The sequence below is a fragment of the Archocentrus centrarchus genome, chromosome 9, assembly GCF_007364275.1.
Source record: "Archocentrus centrarchus isolate MPI-CPG fArcCen1 chromosome 9, fArcCen1, whole genome shotgun sequence".
Classification (NCBI taxonomy): Eukaryota; Metazoa; Chordata; class Actinopteri; order Cichliformes; family Cichlidae; genus Archocentrus; species Archocentrus centrarchus.
In genome coordinates this window covers 24638927-24663963 of record NC_044354.1, presented here as the reverse complement: position 1 = coordinate 24663963, position 25037 = coordinate 24638927, and the positions used below count along the sequence as shown (strand labels likewise).

General features: G+C 42.3%; 1 protein-coding gene across 1 annotated transcript in view; it reads right to left on the bottom strand.

The window, feature by feature from the left end:
• The window catches only part of arvcfb (ARVCF delta catenin family member b), a 138735-nt gene extending 119944 nt beyond the window's left edge, over positions 1 to 18791 (bottom strand). The window contains exon 1 of the mRNA XM_030737112.1: positions 18585 to 18791. Within this exon, the coding sequence (XP_030592972.1) occupies positions 18585 to 18776 (192 nt within the window). The 5' untranslated portion in view covers positions 18777 to 18791. The remainder of the gene's footprint in view (positions 1 to 18584) is intronic.
• Positions 18792 to 25037: the final 6246 nt, after the last annotated feature.

Here is a 25037-nt window from a genome sequence, read left to right as displayed (position 1 = left end):
AGTCCCTACTGGAAAGGCAATTACAGTGGTGACACATGCACACACACGCATGCACGCATCCACACACGCACGCATGCACACACACACACACACACACACACACACACACACCAGATAATTTGCATAGATTGCCTCATTAAGGAGAAGAGCCCTATTTTTTTTCTGTGACTTTCAGTCCACTACAGTGAAAAAAACAAACAAAGTGGAAAGCGATGTTTAAATCTTTTAAAACGGGGCATCAGACTGTGTAACAACCACACTGTATTATATAATCGCATCACCTCAAGGACATGAAACGATCATGTAAATATTGTCACTTTAACAATTACAACCTTGACGTAGACTCCGGCACAACTTTAATTATGATGCGTTCTTCTTCCCAAGCTTTCTGGACAGCCGCTATCACAGTGTGACAGAGCCTCTTCTGCTCTCTCCAGGGCAAGTGGCTTTCTTATCTATCCGATCGAAAACACCGCTCTTGTTGCTGGCTTCCAGCACCACAGATAGGAAGGTGTTTATTGGACTCAGTCAGGGAAACCATGCAGCCCACTTCCTTCTAAACGGGGCTGCCCTGTACGTAGCCTCCAGACAAACACAGAGTAAATAAGCTGAGGATCCAATTGCTGTGCCTGTGTGTGTGTGTACATATTTGTGTGTTGAAGGTAGAGGAGGCTAATACCAAGTCTACACTTCACATTCAGGAGACTTACCATATTTGGACAAGCACAAAAAACCCACTATCAGGCAAACAGTTACTGACAAGCAACTACAAAATTGTACAAAATGTAACCAAAGTAAAGTTTTCAAGGATATGCATCTAAGTAGAACTTGCATACTGTATGCAATCAACCTGCACACAGTTGGATCACAGGCACACTGATGAGCTTGCATGGGTTAAAAGAAAACTCCTCTAACAAGATAATAAGCTGCCATCTAATTAATGCACCGCTTCTCCTCCCCATTGCTGTTTCCACAGGCAGCCGTATGAAGGCATCCATCTCCAGCCTCCCAATTTACTGCCACTCACCTGTTTTTAATTCCATCAGCGTGATGATGAAAGCTGAGAGAGCATTATGGTTCTCGCCAGTGGTCAGACAGTGAGTGAGCGAGCGCAGGCTCTGCATCAGTCGCACTATCAGCCTGCTAAATCACTTATGACAGACACAGGGGAAGCTGAGGCAAAGGAGAGATGGGGGGGCTCGAGTAGGGTGTGCCAAGAGTTGACCCGTAGTCCTCCACAGAACACAGCCACAGAGTAAACACCATAAACATGTTCATTTGATACAGGACAACAACATACTATGTATAGTGGAGTGTAACACTTGTTGGGGTCCAACAGCATTTGCTCATACTTCTTTGTGTTTGCTTTAACATACTTGGCGGACCACATGTCTGGTATAGTGTTGCATCAGGAGATCTCAGGTGAAGGAAACCTCAAATAACAACTCTGTGCCACAGATTTAGACAGGATGCAAATACTCAAATCTGTTATCTAATAATTAAATCAATACTTCAATACTAGCAGCACCTCCTACTGTTCACCCCAAGAAACCAGGGAAATTAAAATTAAAACACTATTAACATTTACTTGATCTAATTTACCAAATTTATGTGCTCTGATTTCAGTTCAGCAGGGTTTTTGTCTCCCTTATGCATTATTGTGTGATTCAGTGGATTTCATATGTGCATCTGTGTCTCACACCTGCCAGTTGTACAGTCATCATGCCCTCTGCATCATGCACAATTACTAATACCTTTTCAAATAATTTGAAATGATAGCTCCAAATTATTTTTTTGGGGGGGGGGAAGGGGGGGGGGCAAAATTTGATTGACAAGCATACCAACACTGTCACTAAAACCTGCCATCATTGTTGCCATAAGACAGAGTCGGTCTGTGACTGAATGGGGTCAAGTCGGCAATTGCATGCAATCTTTTGTTTGATAATACAGCAATTAACTGTGATAAATTGTTGAAAATCCCATATCAAGCTCTGGGCAACCATTTAGTCAACACAAATTATTATCGGTCGCAGAACATGAAAAAATTGTGTCCAGTAAGTGTGTCAAATTTAAAGTAAGTTTGTTTGGCTATGTTATCAGGGTGGTGGTGCATGGGGTGAGCTGTTGGTCATAGTAACAAACAAAAAAACTAAAGCCCTGAACTTTTCTTGGACCCCAGCAGAGGTGCACATGAGAACACAAACGTCTGACACGATCAGACCAGCTCCCTAAGACAAAGTTAATGTGATTATGATGGATTCACTGCCAGCAAGTTTTCAATACGTGTGAACATGTCTGAAGCGAACTCTTTCCTGATGCTTTCTACATTTAAGAAAGACCAACTGTAGAAAACATCCTGAGCTGAATCATTTTCAGCAAAGGAAACAACACAACAAGAAGCCAGTAAGGATTTTCTATCATTGTCTACCCACCTGACCACAACATGTTTGCCCATAAATCACAAATTGTATTTAATGTTTAACATAGAATAACAAACATAGAATAACAAAGAACTGAACAGATCGAACCCATAGACTGATCCAGATACTTGATTGAAGGAGCCACATGATAGCAATGGGCAGTTATCATGTAGAGGTACATATATGGTGTCAGCTTTCCCCTTGTAAATTAAGTTCAGGCTGCTTAAAACCAAAAACAGACCCGCAGTAGGTGGTGGTGTGAGTGGTGGGTGGATACTGTGACATGTCAAGCCATGTTCTGTCATAGGTCATGCAATAAGAGCAGCCATGGGAACGGTATGGGAAATATACAGGGTATGGCCATTATGGACAGGCTGTTTGATGGGAAGGCCATCTGGTATCACCAGTCACCAGCCACGCATCGCCATATGATGACACCCCCCCATCTCTCCTCCTACGCCCAGCCCCCTTTGCATTGACGGATTCTCAGCAGCTATTAAGCGCTCCTATGTTTCCGGTCACTGGCGTTATTTATTTATTTTTCTGTATGGCCTCCTCTTCTGGAACAATGGCATTCCTCATGCTCTACATGTCTTCAAATATTGATCTGCCCAACATCTTTAGTAGTTGTAAAGGGGGAGCCTGAAGAATGGAATAATAATAAATAAATAAATTTTAAAAAAGGACACACCAGACTTGTGAGCTGCCATTAAAAAGAAAAAAGAAAAAAAACACCCACAAAAAATAAGTTTGACAGCTTTTAGATTTCTATAAGAAATCAAACAGCATCAAATATGGAGGAGAAAGCTGAACTGCTGAAAACCCCACTAGCTGTCAGGAATCTGGCAGTAACCCACTGCCTGAAGATGAGACCTCTTTTGGTCTGGCTGCATAACTGATTAACTATTTTCTTACTCAGACAGGCCCTTCTAGTTTGCAAAGCAAAGTTGGGTTTGATAGACCTTGGCAAGTTGACTACTGGGTTGCCTAAAAGAGTTTCTTTTCTCCAGGTCTATTCTATTTGTCATGAGCTGAGGATGCTATGGCCTCTGCAACTAAATTCAGAGGATTTGAGCGCAACCCAGCTGGTGTAGTTCTAAAATAAGGGTCAGGTTATATTTAACTCAGTCGTGGTCGGCTGCAGGCTCCCCCACCAATTGTGGACTGTGCAGTAATCTTAAGTGGGCTAAAACTCATTTGCCATAAGCTCTCCTGCAGCATTAAGATGAGGTCAAGACAGAGTAGCATCTCCCTCATTTCCCCAAGTACATCATCTGAGCATAACAAGTGATTTAAAGCCACCACACATCTTGGGGGGGGGGGGGGGGGGGGGGGGGGGGGTTGTTACCTCCTGCTCCACACTGTTGTTAAAAAACCCAACAGAAAAGCAGTAATGGCAACAACCAAAACACAACACGGGCCGTGACATGAATCCATTTATGGCGTAAGTGTGACTTGAACACACGTTAGCTACACTGCTGCCCAAGCAGGTGCTCTCTGGCTGAGGAATTTCCATCTGAGTTTAAAAGGTCACATCATGATGCCGGCCTGGCCTAAAGTATGTGAAACATCTCGACCTTACAAGGGTCACGGACCCAATGGGGCACCTCTCTGACCCATTTCAAGATGTATCTGGACGGGAAAATCAGCATCTCTATTTGGCGAAGGCTACTCCAGTTATCAGGTGGCACTCATCCACAGGGCAACTGTTAATGTACTATTATCAGAGCAATATGGAAAGCTGACAGCATACTTCTCTGTCTGCCAGACACAGGTTCAGTAACTCCACCCTTCTCAACCCAGTGGAGGAAAGAAGTACTGATGATAAATTGACCTTCTTCAGTTAGATTTTTTTTCCTTTCACTTTGCTTCTTTTTGGATGTCTCTCTTCTGTTTTTTTTTTTTTGTTTTTTTTTTTTTAAATGCATCTGAGCGATGCCAAGCTTGGCTGGGGAAGGAGTGTTGTGATGGTGTAGGCTGTCTGTGGATGCGCTTCAAACACAGGGAACACTTCCAATAATGTATGCACATCATGCCCTGGTACGCACACACCCACACAGACACAGTAACACACTGGCAAGAGCTAACAAAAGCACATTCCTGCGGTATCTGTGCAAGTGAAAGACAAAGGGGTTTAATGCCATGTCTCTCACACTCCTGGTAATACAGCACTGTGAGCTATAAATCTTGGCCTGGGCTCTTTCAGAGCCTTGCAGGCGATGATCAGGGACAAACTTTCAATACTTCACTGCTTATCCCCGAGTCACCAGTCATTCTATAGGTGCTACTGACACATCAGAGCCCATGAATGTGTCAGAGAACTCATAAGTCACAGTGCTGCTTTGGTGCACGACAACTATACCAACACACACACACACACACACACACACACACACACGGCTGCGCAGGGCCACCACTAAACATATCTCACGGTCATGTTTGTGGAGCCAAATGGTCACTAAGTGGTGTAAATAAATACTCCTATATCTGATGTCCTGTAGCAGCCTGTGCACATGCATGTAAATACCACACACAAACACACATTACTGTACATGCACACAGAATGCACATGTGTACACACAGTGCATGTGCAAACCAGTCACACGCACGCGTTTTCCTCCTGAAGGGCATCGATAAATCTGTCAAGCTCTCCTCTCATATGTTTGAGTGACAAAAAAAAAAAAAAGAAACCCACTTAAAAGCCATAAAGAGCGATGCTTCACGATAATAATAATAATAATAAAAGAGCGGTAACGCAACAGAAGCCAAACAATTAACTGGGAGCCGGAGACAGACAAGAAGAGTCCGAGAGGCTGAAAATACGATAAGAGGGCAGAAAAAGAGAGACCGGCGGGCACAGCAACACTACCTGTTTCACTTCAGCAGGCATGGTCCAAAATCCCGTTTCGTTCCCGCAAAATTAAAAAAAAAAAATAAGAAAGAAAGAAAAAAGAAAAACCTCCCGGGGAAATGTGTGACAGATACTTCCTCCTGTCGGAAAAAGTTCTTCTTTCCCTCCTCTCCTCCTCTCGTCTCCTCACGTTTTCCTTGTTTATTTACGCTGGGTTTTCCCTCTGTGAGCGCAGAGGTAGCAGCTCAGATGCAGGCAGCCATCCTCTACTCAGCGACTTCAGCCACACGGAGTTACAGAGGGAAACACAGGACGCGTGGCGCCGTGCCCTTCAAAATAAAACCATTACGCACGCTCATAAAACACAGCTTTACGGATGTGTTATCGCAGCCTGTATAGACAGTATTTATACAATGCACCAGAAAGCAGAGGTATAGGTCCGCTATCATCTGTGACCCTTTTTCAGTTTAAAACATAAGATTCCTGAAATACACACACACACGCACACGATGTTCGTTGTCCATGAGTAGTAGTATATCCTGTGTACGCAAACATTATTAAGTCAGCTGTAATAAAAGGGTCAGTTTCTAATTTCATGTTTGACTTCAAAATGTTATGTTTTAATAATAGCAGTTATAGTGTAGATGTGGTAGCCACTGTCTACAGAATGACAGTGTGTGTACCTGAAGAGACACGTTTACACGTGTTTACACTGAAAGTACCAGAATAATCCTACACATAACTCCAGAACATCAGCATAATGCACCTTGATCTTACTAAACGTGTACTAATACTGCAGTAGCATGTAGATGGCACTGCTAGTTTAAGCAGAATGATCAAAGGGCATTCCTGTGAATTCATGATCAACGAGACCACATCGCTGATATGCTTGTTCATAAGGCAGCGGGAAGACTGACAAATGTGTTCGCAACAGGCATTTCTTGCGGAAACCATAATGCTTTTACTTTGAAAGTAAAATTCACTTACATCCACTGTAACTCTGCTTATGTTAGGCTGGTTTCACATAGCTGAAAAAGAACCCCTACTTTCTCCTTTGCAGAGATGCTAGATTTGGGCTACTTATGAAATGGTGAGAGACAGAGGACAAAGGCAGGATCTTCCCTCAGTAGCAAAAACAGGAGTCCAAGAAAAGGACTTGGGGCGAAATGAACTCTTGTGCTTATGCACGTACACACACTATACTCACTCAACAAAAAGAAAGTTAGGCGGCTAGAGAATAAAAACCTCCAGGGCTGAGAAAATTGGGTGCGTTAATAGAAAGGAGGGTTCACAGACAGGCAGCAAGAGCTGGAAGTGTAGCGGCACTCTCTTTCCTGCCTCTCTTTCTCTCACTGGGTCTATCTCTGGCATCTTAGTGGGGTGGGACCAGCTCCATCTATGCACTCCAGCTGCGTCTGTCTGTCAGCCTGTCGACCCCTCCCCCTTGTTGGCATAGACAGACAGAGAGGAGGGGGGGAAAGAGGAGGGGGAGAGAGACAGGGGCTCACACAGAAAACAAAAGTTACCCCTATTGAAGCGGAGGCACCCCATACTCTGCAAATTTTTACACCCTGCACACACACACACATACACACACACACACACACACACAGCTCCTTTTCTCCAGCTCTTTGTGGCGTTCCTCTCACTGCACTTGATATAAGGGAGGGGTGGGACGTACGTGAAAGAATTCACATTCAAATATCTGTGACTGTGACCAAGAGCGAGTAGGAATGTTAATCTAATAACCCAGATGGAAGCTTAACTAAGGACAACTTTGAGAGAGGTATGAAAAGACAGCAGAGAGAGAGAAAAAAGGATGACTGCACTAAAAGATTCAAACAGAGAAAGGAGAAATCCCAAACGGAGGTGAAATGGCTGAGGTTTTGCATTCCACCAGCTCGGCAGTTCATGTCCCAGAATGTTACTGCTCCATTTGTTCTTAATGAAAGACCTGGCCCAGCATGCACCACTGCATTTAGATCTATTTACTTTCAACAATACTATTTAGAATTCTGCCAAGCAACATTACCTTTAGAAAAAAAATAAGAAAGAAAGAAAAAATTGCAGTGCATTTCTTTCCTGTATGCGATTTGCAATATCATATTCCATTTAAGCCATTTAGACACTGAGTGAGTTTCATAACCCTGTTTAAAAATCTATTAAGTGCTTTGGAATGCTCAAGGGAGCAGATGAGAAAAGAAACAATGCTCTTTACTTTATCTATAAATCGTGCTCTGCATGTGCTCAATTTATTGTTTTAATGCCGTGTTTATTGCCTGCCAGATTTCCGTGCAGTTTAATCAAGATTATAAATCCATAACCACCCAAGTGGTTCTGCAAGGCCTGGGCAGAGCTGTACTAACATCAGCATGCCACCTGCACACTATCTTCATTTAGCATGTTAACATTTGGTTATTGGAACTAAACGCAGTACAGGAGAGGCTGATGGGAATGTGATTCATTCAAACTGGTTGGTTGCAAATTGAAATTCTGACCTGATAACAGCATTATATGAAAACATAAAGAACCACCAAGGCAGTTACAATAATTCCTGAGGGGAGCACGAATGTTCTAAGATGTTTCACAAAAATCTCCCTGAGGAAAAAGAAAGGGTACAAGCAAAGTCAGAAGGATTCATCGTCCGGGGAGTGTCTGCACATCACAAAGTGATAACTGTCTGGCTACATGAAATCTCCAACCTGCTGATGGCTCTAGAAGAAAGTCAAGGGATCACCATGGTCAGAGTGATTCATCCTTTTGGGATCATCAGTGCCTCTGCAAAATTGCAAAACAATCCACGAGTGGCTGAGACATTTGAGTCTCCATCCTTTCACTGACAAACGAGTATTTTCAACTCTACCTCGACAGCTATCAAACAGCAATTCTCTTCCAGCAATTAACAACAGAGGAAGGGCAGAGAGGACATGATTCAGTACACTAAAACCCCGGGCAGTACAGTATAATACAAGCCTAAAATGTGTTCAGTGTGGAAGATTCCTGTCAGACAAATGCTATAGTCCCCTTGAGTCCAGTTAACCCCGCACCAAGGCCTTGCAGAATACACGTACAAGGTGTATGAATAATCCAGGAGTTGTAATCAAAGCTCCAGAAGTCAGCTTTAGTCTGTCAGGGCGCATGGTGTTTAACAGATGGTAGAAAGGTTAATGTTTGGCAACAATGCACGCTTTGACAGCCAGATAACTCAGATAAAGCTACATCTGTTAAAATTATGCTTTTTCACCTCTTTTCATTATGGTAGAAAAACTCAGAGAGGAAAAACTGAGGAGTAAGAGCCGCTATAGCAGTTTGAAAATATGTGTGGCGCTTCATTACATAAAATAATGTTTGCAGAATATTCTATTTCAAAGGAGGGTTTAATGGCATTTAATTCTGAATTCCTTTCCCACTCAGCCAAGAATACATTTCACAGGAAACAGTACATTGTCATAAAACTTTAATAAAGAGGTGAGTAAGTTCAACCAAAATATGCCACTATACATAAAGCAGGCTTTCAAAAAAAAAAAGCATAAATAAGTTATTTTAAATATAAATCTGACTTTGCTGCCTCACTTTTTTAGGACAATCACTGCACAGTGTAGGGGCCTGATGGCAAACATTATGTCCATCCGAGGGCAAGATGATGTGCTCCGCTGCAGGCTGACTGCTGTTTATCCTAACAATGGCACAGCTTGCAGAAAAAGCCCTTATCTAATACTATCGTGTTTTATTTTCCCCTTGAAAAATGGCTAGTCAGCGATGCAGAGGATTAGAGTCCAATCTATTGGGGGCTTTTGTCTTGCAAAAAGGCAATTTTCCTTCATTTGGGGAAATAAAGCTCTTTTAAATGACATCACTTCAGATCAAAAGGTTCTATTTTCTGTTTTTATGTTGTACTGCTGTAATTGCACAGCAAGATTTATAAAAACAGCTATAACCGGATTAAGCCTTTCCTTGTTTTCCATCTTGTCATGCATAATTGGGACACTGAAAGAGGTACAAACAACAGAATCTGAAACAGTCTGACGATGACATGCACCAAATCATTAACTTTTACACCCCAAAATATGTTTCCTGTCACCTTTGTTTCAGCTGAACAGATCTTTCGTATCTGTAATGGAGTCTTTCGAAGAGAATGTCTACTGCTATATATGATTATATTTGAGATATTCAGTTGCCCTAAGGCCTAAGGTCCATCTTTTATCCAAAAAAGCTGGAGAAATTCCTCTTGAGACAGATGAGCAGCTTACTTTAGAAGAAGAAGCTACTTTCAGATGCTTCCTTATTCACCAGGGGTTACCACAGCAGGCAGCTCCACATGTTTGATTTGGCAGATGTCCTCCCTTACACACCTCCAAAGGGACTGAACCGGGGATCTTTTGCTTGTTACGCAAGCTTGTAAACCTCGACACTATGGAGCCTCTACTGCACAGCATACTTTCTGGAGTTAAAATCTAATAACTTATTAACATCAGTATATGTTTGCACATCAGCTTAATGGATAAAAGTAATGAAAGTCCATGGATGCATGTGTTTATCTCAGTATGGAATGATCAGCTTGAATAAGGCCCCCGGAGAAGGAGGAGTGTCAAAGTTCCGATATTTTTACACATTCCTGCGCCATTACCATCACCCTCTATGTTCAAGAATCACTTTTAGACACTGTGAAGCAGTTCAGATACTAGAGCCTCTTTCTTTGCACAACCCCCCCTTTTCAAACATCCCAGCAATAACAAGGACCCTACAGCCCAGCTCCAGTTTAAGACAAATGCCATTTTTTTAATGTGTGTGTGTGTGTGTAAATTTCAGACTGTGTGATGTCCAGTCTTTCCCCAGTTTGTCAAGATATGTAGTGTGCCTCAGCCTGAGGCAATGCCAGAACACATCAAGTCAGTCAGGCAGAGCGAAGAGTCAACAGGTAGTCGTGAATGGAGCTATGATGGTACAGTCACATACACTCAAAGAATTTGGGTGCTCACATTGGCTGCAACGCACACAGGTGAAAACATGGTGCTTTACAGGAAGCAGCAAACACAAGGAGGTTTGCTTGTGTTACCATTAAAAGAGCTGAACTTTTACTCTAATTTCAGGTAAAGTACCCTGCTGAGAATTAAGGCTTCCCCTCCTGAGTTCATTCATCAGTTCTTTATTTTTTCATAGTCTGCCTTTGATGTGTTCCTAAATGCAGAGTTTGGGTTGTTTCCTAAGAACTTTAAAAGCAACTCTGGCATCCAAACAAATATGCATTTTTATTTATTGATTAATATTCACTTCCAAGGCCAGTTTAGATGATTGCATTGATTTGCTGAGCACTAATAAAGTGAGGGGACACAGTTTGCAGTTTATACTGTGAAAGGCCTGGATGAAACTCACTCCCTTATCTGGCAAGCCACCTAAATATTCACACTGCATTATCCTTTAATAAAGAACACTGAAGCAAAATTGAAAAGAAAGATTTCATTCCAAATCTTAGCTATCAAGGCATTTAAGGCCTTAAGGAGTACTCTGTGCAATAAAGCGTGAATTTATTCCTGTAAAACCTCCAAAAAAAAACCAAGGCTCAGTGCTGCTTCTGTTTCTCATTTGATCTCTGATTACATGCTTGTAAGTCACATAGTAAAAAATGTCACACCGGTATGTTAAACTCATGGGGATAATTAAATCAAGACTTTGAACACCTCCAGCTATTCTATAAAGTTCGAGGACTGTTTTCCATTTAGCCTTGTTTAGTTATCTTGCTGGACACTGGAAAAGGTTAGGTCACATTCCTCAGGCGGCACTGGGGTCTCGTGCAAAAGAAGAGCTTTATTTTAAACACAAGTTCAGTCTTCGGATTTAACAGCCAAGCTGAGCAGTCGTTTAGGCTACTGTGTCCGTCATGAGTAGATTTCCATGTTGTCTAGAACTTTCACACCGAGGCAGTGCCCTTCAGTCTGTCTGTACACCTATGTGGTGCGTGGCAAAGGAAATGGAGGCGGATTTCAGAAGCTCCTCTTAGTGCTTTTAGTGAGCGTAATGGTTTAATGGATTGTGATCAAATGGCAGGGAGGTACAACAGGACAGGCATTAAGTCCACCAGCGTTGGAGCTGATTTGAAGGATGAAGGTTTGAGCTGCCCCAGAGGAATATAAATAGCCCACAACACAAAGGCTTTTCAACAAGCTCCCCTCCGAACCTCTCTCCCTTACTGTTCACCTGAACAAGAAGAATATGCACAACCCCAACCTTGAATAAAAATTTCTGTCCTTCCATGTCAGCTCCTGTACCAAGATGACACAAAAACGACTTACCCTTTCCCTTCTGAGCAGTTACCACAGTGATTCATGGGTCACTGCCACAAACTTGACTCTTAATGCTGAGGTGAGTTGAATAAAACATTACCTAAAACAATAATGGTACATGCCTTTTGTATTTTAGTTTTCGGTTCAGCAGTGTAGTGGGACAAGGTCTCTGCTACTTAAGTGTATGATACATTTATTAGATTTGTAAACTTAATTCTGCACAGCATGAGCCTGTGCAGAATGGGTTGATTGAGGTGCTCAGCATGAGTGACTGATGGCAGACGTTTGTGGGAGAAGAAACAGAGCGTGCCATTAAAATACACAACTGATTCAGGTTGCCAACATTTAGCTGCAATAATTTAACAATAGAGCTCTTAAATGCATTACAGATTTATGACAATATCCAGATTTACATTATAGGCTAACATCTAATATAATCTTGAAAAAGTTTGCCCTCTGCCACTGCTAATAAACTCCAACATGAGCCTGGCTAACTGAGCTAGCCATTAAAAAAAATAGAATAGAAATATTACTCTGGTTACTTGTTTTGATAGAACCACCTTAGTGATTTAATAGACTGCAGGACAGCTGACAGTTACTGAAGCGAGAATTAACCATTTGGGTTTACAAAAAGGTGCAGTTATCAATAAGCTGCAACACGCGCACACATAAAGACACGCTAAGTATGCAGCCCAGTCAACATGCTTATCTTCTGGACTTGACTTTCAATTTATTTTCACCGTTTGCTACTTGTTAGGTTTACTGGTGATTCTAAATTCGCCATAGGTGTGACCTATGACAGCTGGGATAGGCACCAGGCTTAGGAAAAGATCGTAGTTAAAATTTAATCTCTGACGACATTACAAAGCTGCATTTGCTAGTTTACAAAAACAGTGAATAGTAGATGTGCACGTCTTCATATTGTTGTTAGAAGGCTACATAAATTGTACAGACAACAGCTTCCTCATCCTTCTTCCACTAAGGTAGAGAAGGGCATCTTTTCACTGATAACAACTGCAGGGCCTTTATCACCTTTATCACCAATGGGGTGATGTCGTTTGGCCCTCAGGAGTGCACCCCACAAATGTGAAGTAGACTGGATAAGCAGTTGTCAAGAAAATACACACACACTCTGCAGAGAGTTGTTCATAGAAAAACTGCACTGTCTATAGAGTCAACAGTAGTATGTAAACTTTAAGTGCCAGCCATCGCAGTGACAAAAATTTCATGGCATCCATCTAACAAATGTCATTTTGTTCAGGACCAAAGCACCTCTGCAACTAACAGAAAAGCTTATGCTGTCATCCCTAGAGTCATGCTGCTATCATAGATAAAACCTGTGGAAATGAATAAATCTTGAAACGAGAACCTTTGAGAAACACTGCTTTAGATGTTAACAAGCTGTAAAGAAAAACTGTACCATCAACACTAAGATTACTGACAATCCAGCCTTCCACCTGAACAACAGTAGTACCTTTCGTTTTGTCTCATGTGCGTTTCTTTCTAAAGATTGTTTGAAAATATGAACAGAAACTTTTTGTGACTGTCATATCCAGCAGACAAAAGACCCTTTAAACTGAGGTTGAGACATAATTAGGTGTTCCATATAGAAGCACGGGAAACAAGAAGCAACATTATTAAAATTTTAATGTGACTTTTCTGCAGGCTGCTCTGTAATGAGACAAAAGTGTTGTAGGAGGGATACAGGAACAGCGTGGCATACAAAAATAAACAAAGGAGGTACTTTCACACCAAGGTAATTAGGGTGTTTACGGGGAGGCAAGAAGGTTCTTGATGCCACAGCAAGGGAAGAAGACAGGGGAAGATAGAGGAGGGGAGGGGGTAAACTAAGGCTCATTGTTAGGCAGGTGATTTACGAGGGTACAGGGGCTCCCGGGCCCTGCCAGTGGAAGGATAGATCTTCTGTCGCTATAGCACCCTCAGCCCTTTGTATCCATTGTGCTTAGACAGGGCTGGGGGGCTGTGTGTTCTGGGGATGAAAGTGGGTGGAGGGAGGCTGGGGCGATTGTTGGTTGAGCACTGTGGTACCATTGCAGGGCCGGGGCCTGTACATCTTCAGCACAGACAGCAGCACAGATCAAAGGCTGCACTGTTCCCTCTCTCTAAATCACACAAGCCTTTGAAAACTTCCCACATCATTTGCACAAAGGGATGATATGCCTCTGCTATGCTAGAAGACCACTGAATGTAGTATCAGAAAACCAAACACCAACACTTTATAGTATCCACGGTGCAAAAACTACCCCAAGTTTTCTTTTCAATGAAGTAGGTTGACTATAGGCACCTTTCAATATGATCTACACATATGCTGCGCAGTGCCGTGTGTAGATCAGCCGTCTGGTATATATAAAATGAGGTCACCTTCTCCCTCAACGTAGCTGTCTGAGTGCTGTCTGCCTTTCTCAACACATAGGACTGTCACGATGCACCACTTGACCTTTAAGAGCTTTGGTGATAACGCTCCTTCAGGGCAAAATCAATTACCAGCGGCAAATATGATAGCAAATAAAGAAAGGTTGTGATCTTAGAGTGTGAGTAATCACATGTTGGAGCTATTGATGGATACAGATTCTAAGGCTTCTCTGTCCGTGTCACTGAATCTCTGCCGATGATTTCATCGGACAAGCTAATGGAGAGTCCGACAGCACCGTTCTGATTTTCCTCGCAGGACAGTGTAGCATAAGCACTCTAATTCTCTTCTTTGGCGGCAATTCATTAAGTGTTATATTGAAGTGAATGAGGATTAGAATTCAATTAGAAAGTAGGGCAGCTTTGTTTATGACAACCTTTTTTTTAATGCAGAGATTAAAGCATATTGTTGTGATCTCCCTTTTTTGTAACTTGTGTTAACATCACGCAGGTCCAAAAGAAAAGAAAATATTTGAAACATGCTGAATCTGAATATTCCGGTTCAGATGTGTGCACTCCAACTACATGGGGTGACTTAAATGACAGCGGGTGGTAATATTTAGCATTTTCACTATTTTACTTTAATATGTTGGTATATTTGCTAACATTTGCTAATTAGCAAATAAACTCCATCCATCCATCCATCCATCCATCCATGAAGCTGAAATTAATGCCATTAGTTTTGAATCAGCGTGCTCAAAGAGCAAACATTGAACAATATTTGACCTAAAGGCAACAGCAATAAAAAGACTGATAGACTGAGGAATGGCTGCATAAAGTTTCAGATGTTCATGCTGCTCTGGGTTACTGCAATTCAATTTCATTTAATTTGAAGAGACCATAGTTCAAATTTGACTGTGGTTTCACTTATGCCAGGGTCCCGACTGGCAGAAGAGCAAGGAAAAGGAAAATGTGCAGCACTGGGCCACACCTCTTAATCTTTGAATTCAGATGTGTTCAGTCCCATCGCCACAGGCATATAAAATCAAGCACCTAGCCAATGCCGTCTGCCTTTACAAGCATTCATGAAAGAATGGGTCTTTCTTAAAAGCTGAATGAATTCGGGTGTGGTACTGTAATAGGATGCCACTGCTGCAACTAGTCAGTTTATGAAATTTCTTCCTTCACAGATATTCCACAATCAACTGTAAATGGTATTATCGCAAAGTGGAAGCATTTAGGAACCACAGCAGCTCAGCTGCCACGAAGAGCTCCTCTGGCGTTAACATCAGCGCAAAAACTGTGCACAGAGATCTTCAAGGAATGGGTTTCCATCATCAAGTAGCTCCTGCAGATGTAGCATGTAGGTGGCCCAGTACTTCTTTCCAACTGTTACACTCCTCTGCAGCTCCTACAGGTCTTGCAGGAGCAGTGCAAGAGTCTTTAATCAAATCTGAGAAGGTGAAGGTGTGGCTATAGGCATGTCTGGAGCGATTTGGGAGGCACACCGCGAGCCAAAAAGTTTAAACAGACTTGCCAAATCATACGCAGAGGCCCTGGCACATGGGAATCACACTGAAAGTTGTTATACTAAACAAACACTACAGTGGCAAAGCTAAATCAAGACTAGGGAAGACTGGAAAATTGAACAACTGCTCCAGAAAGTCTTAGATGAGAAAGATGAGAGACTAGACAATATAAGAGAAACAATGGCTTTTGTAGAGAAGAGCTGGAAGTCAGCTGGAAGGTTAATCCACACATTATGCTGTCATTATGCTGGGAAATCCTTTCATCCTGCTTATGGTTCCCTCAGTAAAATACCATGGTACCATCCCAAATTGGGGATATTTACCAATCTTATTACTGGCTTGAGTTAATGAGTATCATGGCCATGGCCATGATACTCATTAACTCAAGCCCCCATCAGGTTAAGGCAGAATTGTCCAGCTATCCTGGCTATTTGTAAATGAAAACTGACCATCAAACAAGTATTTCACACCTTTCAAACTTGACTCATCCTGGTGTGGTGGTGCAGAACTTCAACACCTGCAGTCTGATGTAGACATTTTTATCTGTAAGCAGACAAACACTTCGACAGAGCTCCATTATATGCAGTATATTTATTTTTCCTTTTTATTCTTACAAAAAATAGTTCCGGGGTTTGTGTAATGTTTTCATACATTCAGTATACTACTAAAAAATAAAAAATGATCAAAGTTTATTGTACCTTTCCAAGGATTTTTCCTGTGTGTGCCATGAATGTTTGTTCATAATTTCATGGCAACTGATCTAATAGTTTTTGAGCTATTTTACAAATACCAAAAAGTCGATCTAATGGTGTGTTAGATGAAAAGGCTTTAAAGGGGGAAAAAAAATCTGTAAACTTCATGTTCCGGGAGACGATGAAAACATGGACCAAATTCCAAAGCAATTCAGCCAAGAGTCACTGAGATATCTCAGTCTGGACCAAAACTGTAGATTGGCTGATCAAATGTTTATTTATACAGCCGAAAGCTTTACCACCAAATTCAACATATTAAAAAAGGGTAAACAACATAAAAATGATACAGTCCTGACTTCAAATTTAAGGTGGAAATCCCTGTTATATTTCCAAATGACCCTGTAAAACCATGTTTATATGATTAATTTGAATCAATTTGTTTTCAGGGCTTTACAAAAGAAACTTGAGACCATTAAAAGCATCAGTGCTCTGCGGCTATGTTTAAATAAACCATCGCTTCTATTTATTTGCTACCTACTGAGCAGCCTGTTAAAAAGCTGGCAATAGTGATAAAGGCATAAACGAGCGTGCACTGCCCACTGATGTTGAGACCCAGCCTGTACCGAGGTGAGCTCCCTGTAGCGGGGGTGCTACCTGCATCAGTGGCTTACTGCGCTCATTAGGTGTCTACTTGCATTTGATTTTCATCAGAGCTGGTCTGTTTTTTGGTTTTTTTTGTGACCTCAACTTGAAATAATTATTCATTGAGTCTGGCCCCAGGGTTGTGAATCTGAACCTTCAGTCAGTGATCCATGCTCCATCGTAATCCATCACGCAGCTTGAGGGTTGTATGTGAATGTGTGTGTGTTTGGGAGCTGAACGAGGAGGAGGCAGAGATAAAGAGATCAACCTGATGAATTCCTCATCCCTCATGCCACATTGTTATTTGAATGGAGAGGATCTCGCGGCACGGTAACACCTGGCACAGAAAGGCTGAGCAAAGGTTGCTGCCAAGGACTCTGGTGCTTTTTGCCCTAGAGCAGACACTGATCAACGTCCCCTTCCACCCTCCAACGCCCACATGCAAATTGGTCTGGCATTTAAGCATTTATGATAAAGCCAGCAGTACGATTCCTGGTGACTGAACGACATTTCAAAGTGATGTAAACAGGGAAATGGGTGCATGAGTAGTACCCAGTTGTGCCAAATTAACCCCCTAGTTCAAAAACAGTTGGGGTAGGGAGATGTCTGTGAGTGATAGCCAATTCACTGTCCTCCAAATTAGGCTAATCTCTGGGGAGGGGAGGGTCTCTCTCCCTCCTTCTTTCTCACACACACAGAGCAATATATTATCTTTTTGGTGGGCGAGGGGCTGACAAATTTAATTTACTTTACCCGCATCCTCTTTATTATCCTTTCATGAGTCCAAATTTGCAGCAAGCCCGTTAAAAATATGAACACTAACACTGACTGTTAACAAAATTTGACTGAGGGCAAATACAACCACAGGCAAATGTAGACAAAGCAGTTCTATCTGTGCACGTCTTGCTACATCAATAATACATGAGACCACCTCCTTCACTGTGATTAAGGGTGATGTATACGAGCACCACAGGTGCTGCATCACCAAACCGTGCTTTCAAACTCTAGTTAGTAAAACATGTGTACAGTCTGAAAGGGTTTCTTCAAAGAAGTGATTATGCCCAAGAGTCCAAATATGAGGGGGTGCTCTCAGAAAGTCAGCACAATTGAAATGTGTATGTTAGTCAGATCCTCAAAGACTGAAAATAAGCAGGATAATCATGTCACCTGACCAGGGAGTTATTAACAAAGAAAGCTTTAAATGCAACATTTTCCGCCAGTTTGAAGCATGCAAATCAATGCGCTTGTTGTGACTGCTGTCATTTTTAGGAGATTGCAGCTGTCTCATTTCTACATCTTGCATTTCCTGCTCATGCAGAGTCAGCCAGTATTGATAGAAGCCCTGGCCAGGACTCTAATGTCCCCCAGACGCTGGCCAGGGCTGGGCAAAAGGCCACATCCAATCAGCACCACCACCAGACAATATCAAAGACCAGTGGGCGAAAGGAGATGGGATTGGATGGCAGTGGCATAGAAAGAGGAGGCGAAGGAAGACAGAATGAGAGGTTGAATCTCATTAGCTCGCTTTTAAAGATGAGTCACCACAGAGCAGATTATTAAACAACATCCAGGACAGTGGATGCATACAATGGATACAAGGGTCCAAATTACAGAGAAATTGAACAGAGAGATTACGGGGTCCCACGAATGATGAAAAGCAATGACCGTGAGCAAACATGGTGATGGGATGAGCCCGCTCAGATGGAAGGAGGGAGCAGGAGAGGCGAATGTCACTCTTGAGAGAGATGCAGGGAAGGAAATACATGGTAGGTTTCGTTCAGTGAGCTGGCATCATTTACCTGCATCACCACTTGCTGCCATGGTAGCGGTTGGCTGGTGGGGGGGTTGGGAGGCAGATTGGCACGCTCTAGCTGCAGGTTGACGTTGCGACGCTCCTCCTCAAGGGCGCGGGTCAGCTGCTCGAAACGCGCCTCCTGCTCTTTCACTGAGGCCAGGATGCTGGCGGCCGAGCGAACATCATAGTCCTCCATGTCCAGTGTTGGTTGCGGTTTTACAGATCTTCCAAGTCGAGAAGGGAAGGAAGAAAAGGGGGAAGAGGGGGCACCAGGTCATTTAACACACCCAGACCCAAACAGGCTGGATGAATGGCATTCAAATGGCTGACGCATGCCTCCAGATCAAAGTCAAATAAAAGGTTTGTTTACCGGCCAAAATAGGACACACAAGCTTTAACAAAGACCACCGTGACAGATTAAAATGGAATAATTAGGGTGGGTGACCGGGTAAGGGAGGCAGGGTCATAATACAAAGCGTCTATCTGTTACTGACAAATCTTTTTAACTCTGACCGAGGTTGTTCGAGCCAACACCCTGAAGGGACACGCTCAAATTCTCCTCATAAAGGGTGACTACAAAGTCTCTGATACTGCAGGCCAGCACAGCAAACACAGTAATGAGGAAGCACTGCAGGGTGCCAATTATGTGTTTGCTTTCAGAAGTTTGAGCCTTTCTTATAATTAAGACAATCCTGGCACCACAGATAAAATTCACTACGGATTTGCTAGAATATCAGGGATGAAAAATGAACACCTAATCCACCAATTCTAAAAACAGCGAAGGGGATGGAACAGCACAGTGGAAACTCACAAAAAGCAAAGATTTATTTTTTTTGTTTCTGGATATGATCTCAGCCCTACAAATGAACAGTCATAGGCAGCGTGGAGGAACGGTGCTGTCATTGGACATAGTCATGCAGAGAGCCATAATGCATTTTGACACACAAGCACTGTTGCAGGCACAAATCCAACACATGCAAGATTCCCACAGCTACCCCAACGGACACTCGGGCCTGATAAAAACTGCGCGCACACCCGCCATCTATCATAAACAATCATGATTTCCAAATAACATTAGCAGGCCACAGTGAACGTCGTGTGTCGCGCACACACCCTCATATTCATACTTGATGGTTGACGGTACAATAACAAATGGGTGGTTGGACATACAAATCCACAGTAATACAGACCTAGTAGATAAGCAGGCTGAGAGGTGTTAGAATACAGACATCCCTCACTCAGAACAGAAGCAGAGGGATGAAACAGCAAAGAGGAACAGAGAGCTGGGAGAGAAGGGAAAGAGAAAGAAAGGGAAGACAAAAGAGAAAAATGCAAGAGATTAAAACAGATGTGAAAACATCATATGGCTCTTTTAGCTATCTGATTTTGTAGTAAGTTCAAAGGTAAAGAAACAGGTGCAAAAAGTATTTGAACATCATCATATTATTTTAAAAAGAGCTGTAATTTGTCCACATTGTTTCCTTAAAGATTCTTGAATAAAATGTGCTTTTTATACTGATTTTTTAACAAAAATCTTCAGTACAGTACAGGTCTATTTTTATGGCTGGAACATCAATCCTGGAAGAGATGGCAGCTATCCCAGGGCCCCCACATTCCCCTGTTCACTGGTGAATGGTGACAATGTGATTAATTGAATATACTCCACTTGTAATGTGCCAAGGTGGACACAAATTCTGATTTGTGGGATTGTCCATTAAAAAAAATATATATTTTAGGACAGATGGTTGAATTTTTAGGACCTGCCACACTAAGAGACCATGTCATTTTTTTAATGCAGTTAACATCACTAAAGAAATCTGCAATCATTTACAAGTCATGATACATAGTGCAGAGTGAGGCTGGGGCGGGGACTTCAGATGCCCTGGTTGATTTTTACCCCACAATCCCCAAATTTGTGTAATCACTTGGCAAATATTTGATCTCGATACCATTTTGCAAGCAACACCTTTAACAAATGCAGCACAAGTGGCGTGTCCTTTGGATGTGAATGTGATATACAACTCTGGCAGCTCATGTCTGTTGTGTAGCCAAATGAAGAAAAATAAAAAGAGCAGTAACTACTTCTGCAGGGGTTGCTTTTACAGAACGTAATGTTTACTTCATTCACACCTAAATCTTACAAATATGTTGCATAAGTAAAATGCCAAAATGAGTACATCACAGTATGAGAGTGAGGGTGTAAATTTTCTTGTAATACAATGTAACAGTCCTGTCCTATGGTTGGGTCACTCAGGCCAGCTAGCATGAGGGGAGAGTTGAGGTCCATTTGGGAGGAAAACGATGCTGGTGCTACAGCTCCAAAAGCGCAACAGTTAGCATTTAGTTCAGCTGTAGCTGCCACTTCAAGGGAAATTAAGACTCCAGTCAAACAGGCCTAAACCCCAGTTGGCAACTGGCAACCACTGATTGCTAGGGAAAAATGAATTTTCCCTTAATAGTTGTGAGCGGTTGCAGGCAGTCACTATGAGCTCAACTGCTAGAGTCCCAGTGACACACACTCAGAGACTGGTCAGTGACCCCTGGTAACCACCTGTTGTTAGGGAAAAATGTGTATCTCCCAATTGGTTGTTGAGTGCTTGCTGTTGCTAAGCAAAATTGGTCACAAAGAGATCTTTGCTGCTGCACCGAAAACCTGATTGCTTGTGATTGCTTTGTCACTACAGTAGCACCATCACCTGCGGTTTGTATGGAAAACGCTGACTTGTCTGCAAACACTCACCAACTATTTACTGTGTGGCAGTGAAACTGTGAAGAGTGGGATGCAGAGTGGAAACAAAGACCATTCGCACTGAAATGTGTTGGTTTCAGAGGTAAGGCACAACTTTTAGTTTCAAGGCAAACATTCCAGCTACTTCGCACCTTTCCGATTTTTCCTGCCGCTCGGTGGTTAGTTAGCAAGTGCTTGCAGACAATCTGGCATCTTCCATCGAAACTGTGGGTGACTGCAGCAATGCAGCACCCTCTTTGCGACCGATTTCACCCAGTGACTGCCAGCATCCTACAGGAATCACTCGCCAGCTGGTTGGGGAAATACACATTTTTCCCCAGCAACGGGAAGGCTGCCAGGGGGTCAACAACCAGTTTTTTCTATATTATTAATATTAGAAATTATGTCATGTGAATGCTTTTTTAGACACTTGAAGGTTAAATGAGAAGGTTCTTTGTAAAAATCAAGCCCTGACACCAAGTCAGGAGGTGCATTATATCAAAGCATTCTGGATATTTTCCAGCCGATCTTGTCTTGAGGAGGGGTGGTTTAGCTCAGCAGGGAATCATCAATGCAGATGCAACCATTTGAATCTTAAACAGCTCGGAGTACCAAAACAGGGTTTCAAAGTGTGTGTGTGTGTGTGTGTGTGTGTGCGTGTGTGTGTGTGTGTATGCGCGTGCATAAAAAGTTCATTCTTTACAATAGGACCTGGTGAGAGCCAATAAGGGCCTTTGAAGCACACAATCCCTCTTTGAAGTTTGTTACACACTGATCATTTATTTATTTGGAGTAGAGTCTGACTCTTTCTTGCAATACTGCCAAGGAGAACGTGTTTCCAAAGTTAAACTCCACATCCGTCTGAACAAAAAAAAAAAAAAAAAAGCTTTTTCTCCCCATGTAAAGGAACAACATCTCTCATTACCACTCTTGGGACTCTACCATTTTGAAATTAATTGTTCTCCCTAAAACATTTACGGCTGGTATGAGTTTACAGTCATCAGCTGGTCATGTTTCAAAATGGAAACACAGCTGGGAAATGACTGCACTCAAAAATAGCATCCTTGTCTGTTTTCAAAGTTATCCACTACTTGAGATAAGTGGCAGAAATAGAGTCCCATAAACCATGTTGATTGGACATACTTGAGGACAGACTCTAATGATTCACACCCCTAGAGGGTTGGGGGGGCAACGTAACTTCCTGAGTCATAAAGGGAATTATATGGCAGGCATGTCAGCTACGCCCCACAGCTTATCATTAAACACCAACTTCTGGCCATACTTAAAATAGCCCAGAATGGCCAGGGAGGGGGCATCTGAAAAATTCCCCTCTTCCACCATGACAGCCCTTTTTCTTTTTTTTTGCCTTTGGTTCAGCAGATGTTTGCTAATGGCCTGGGTCAGAGGGGATAAAAACATAGCCAAGGTCTGCATTTTTAACCCCATCCACAATTACACACGCCCTATTTACTCCTAAACTTTATGTGGTGGAAACATATCAGAGTACAACTCCAAGGGTGAGGAGTGTCATTTGTGGATGCCACTACATGAAGTTTATATGTGGAAGGGATGAAAACTAATCAAAGAGATGATATTAAAAAAAAAAAAAAAAAGCTTAATTAATTCCACAAAGAGAAGTGGGTTAGATCTCACTACTCTTAAGGCGTAAACATCTTTAATTAAAGGGAAAACAAGCTCATATTCCATGTGCAGAGCTGATACTTCACTTGTGCTGTGGCAAGGCTTTTCCTCAACAGTGAATGCACTTCAGCACAAACTCTCCGTTCTAAAAATAGCCCAGTAATAAATATATCCACGCGGCCACAATTTTGAGCGTGGATTGGTACATGAGAGGCAGCAGTCGCTCACTTCAAAGGCCTGCTGGAAAATCCGGTAATAAATCCTTGGCAATTTATTCATCAGGTCTATTGGACTCCCCTAAAACAAATCTTCCAATGACATCAAACCCCTCTCTGTAGTAAACTGGCAGACATTTGAACTGATGTTATTCTCAAGAACAGCTTTAAAGGAGTGAGGCGCCAGTGGTCTGGTTATCTGCCTAAATTACACAAACTCTCTGACCAATGAAAGGTGGATTGGCAGAGATTTTATCTCTGTCCTCTCTTTTTCCTCCTCTAGCGCTGATACGAGTATGCTGCGTGCAGACGCACAACAGGATTTATGGCTGATCATGCTGTATTCCAGCAGTTGTCCCATACTGTCGTTTGAAACCACCAATGTGGAAACTTGCCAAATGCATCTGGGTGTTAAACGCTTAATGCTTTGTAGTCAAATGATGTGATTTTACAATTTTAATTATTTATTTATTTTGAATGCTGGTTGCATATCCCAATCTAATCTGCAGCCAATGGTACAGTTCAAACAGATATATAAGAGACAATATGGCATTCCAATTTGTGACATTCAGACTCACATTAGAATACCTTACAGCAGAGCTGGGCTAGCTGTTACCCCCTTTTCCCAGTTTTCATGCTACGAATTGATCTTTAAACCTAGAGTAAAAAAACAATTTAGCACATTCCCCAAATGTCCACTGGTTTCATTTTGACTTTGGTATATTTTAAGAATCAAACTGGAGACAAACTGGATCTGTAGCTCCCGAGGAGGCCAACCAGAGCAGAAGCCGTATATCTTGAGGGAGTTGGCTAGGGGGTTATTAGGGAAATGGGGGAACGGACTGGGAGGTCGAGGATGAGGATAATTGAGTGTGACCATTGGTGCCCGATATTGAGTTAGGAACATTCACCTGATTAGGGACCCCCCCACCACCACCCTTGCTGCCAATTTGCCCTTCTAGAGGCTGCTCAAATTAATTCCTTGCCTAAACCCATCTGATGCACATCTAAGGATACAGCTCTCTGTGGCACAATTGGGTACTTAAAAACACCTGCTCCTCCCACTGTGTGTGTGTGTGTGTGTGTGTGTGTGTGTGTGTGTGTGTGTGTGTGTGTGTGTGTGTGTGTGTGTGTGTGTGTGTGTGTGTGTGTGTGTGTGTGTTGGGAGCAGTCTTTAATCTCCTTTTGCTGTTGATGTTTCATATAGTCAGAAGACAAATTGGAAATATTAGTGGTACTGCTCCACCTTAAAGTGTCATTTCAGAGCCAGTAATTTCAGCCATTTAAGAGATTTTTTTTTCTCCTTTACTAAGCAGTCCAATATGTCAAAACTCTCATGGAGTGTAACTGACAGCCAAGTCATTCATCATAATGACAGATGCTCAGCTGCTGTGTTGGATATTTTTGCTCACCCACATAAAGGCTTTATAAGCTGTGTGTCTCTTAAAAAGCAATACTGGAGAACATGAAAGTCAGCCTGAAGTACGACTTACCGACAGTTGCACATACTACAGTGATGAAGCGATAGCTAATCTCTTCAACTGTCTTTGAAAACAGTGACACAGGTTTCATATACCACTTGCTTTTGAAAAGAGTAAAGAAATGAAATTTTAAAAGTTGAATTGGTAGGTTCACCCTGTAATAAATGTTACTGGAAGATGACTACCCATTTCCAATGAGTATCTCACTAAGTAGTGCAGAGACTAACACTTCCAACAAAGATGCAACAGGAAATAAAAAGAAGAAATGCACTGTCACCAGGATTGAGCCTCTCCTTCAAATTAGCATTCCAGTCGTCATTTCTTTGAGGCACATTAAAGTGAGAGCTAATGCCCACAAGAGTATTGTTGAGTGATGCCAGGATAAGCAAAGC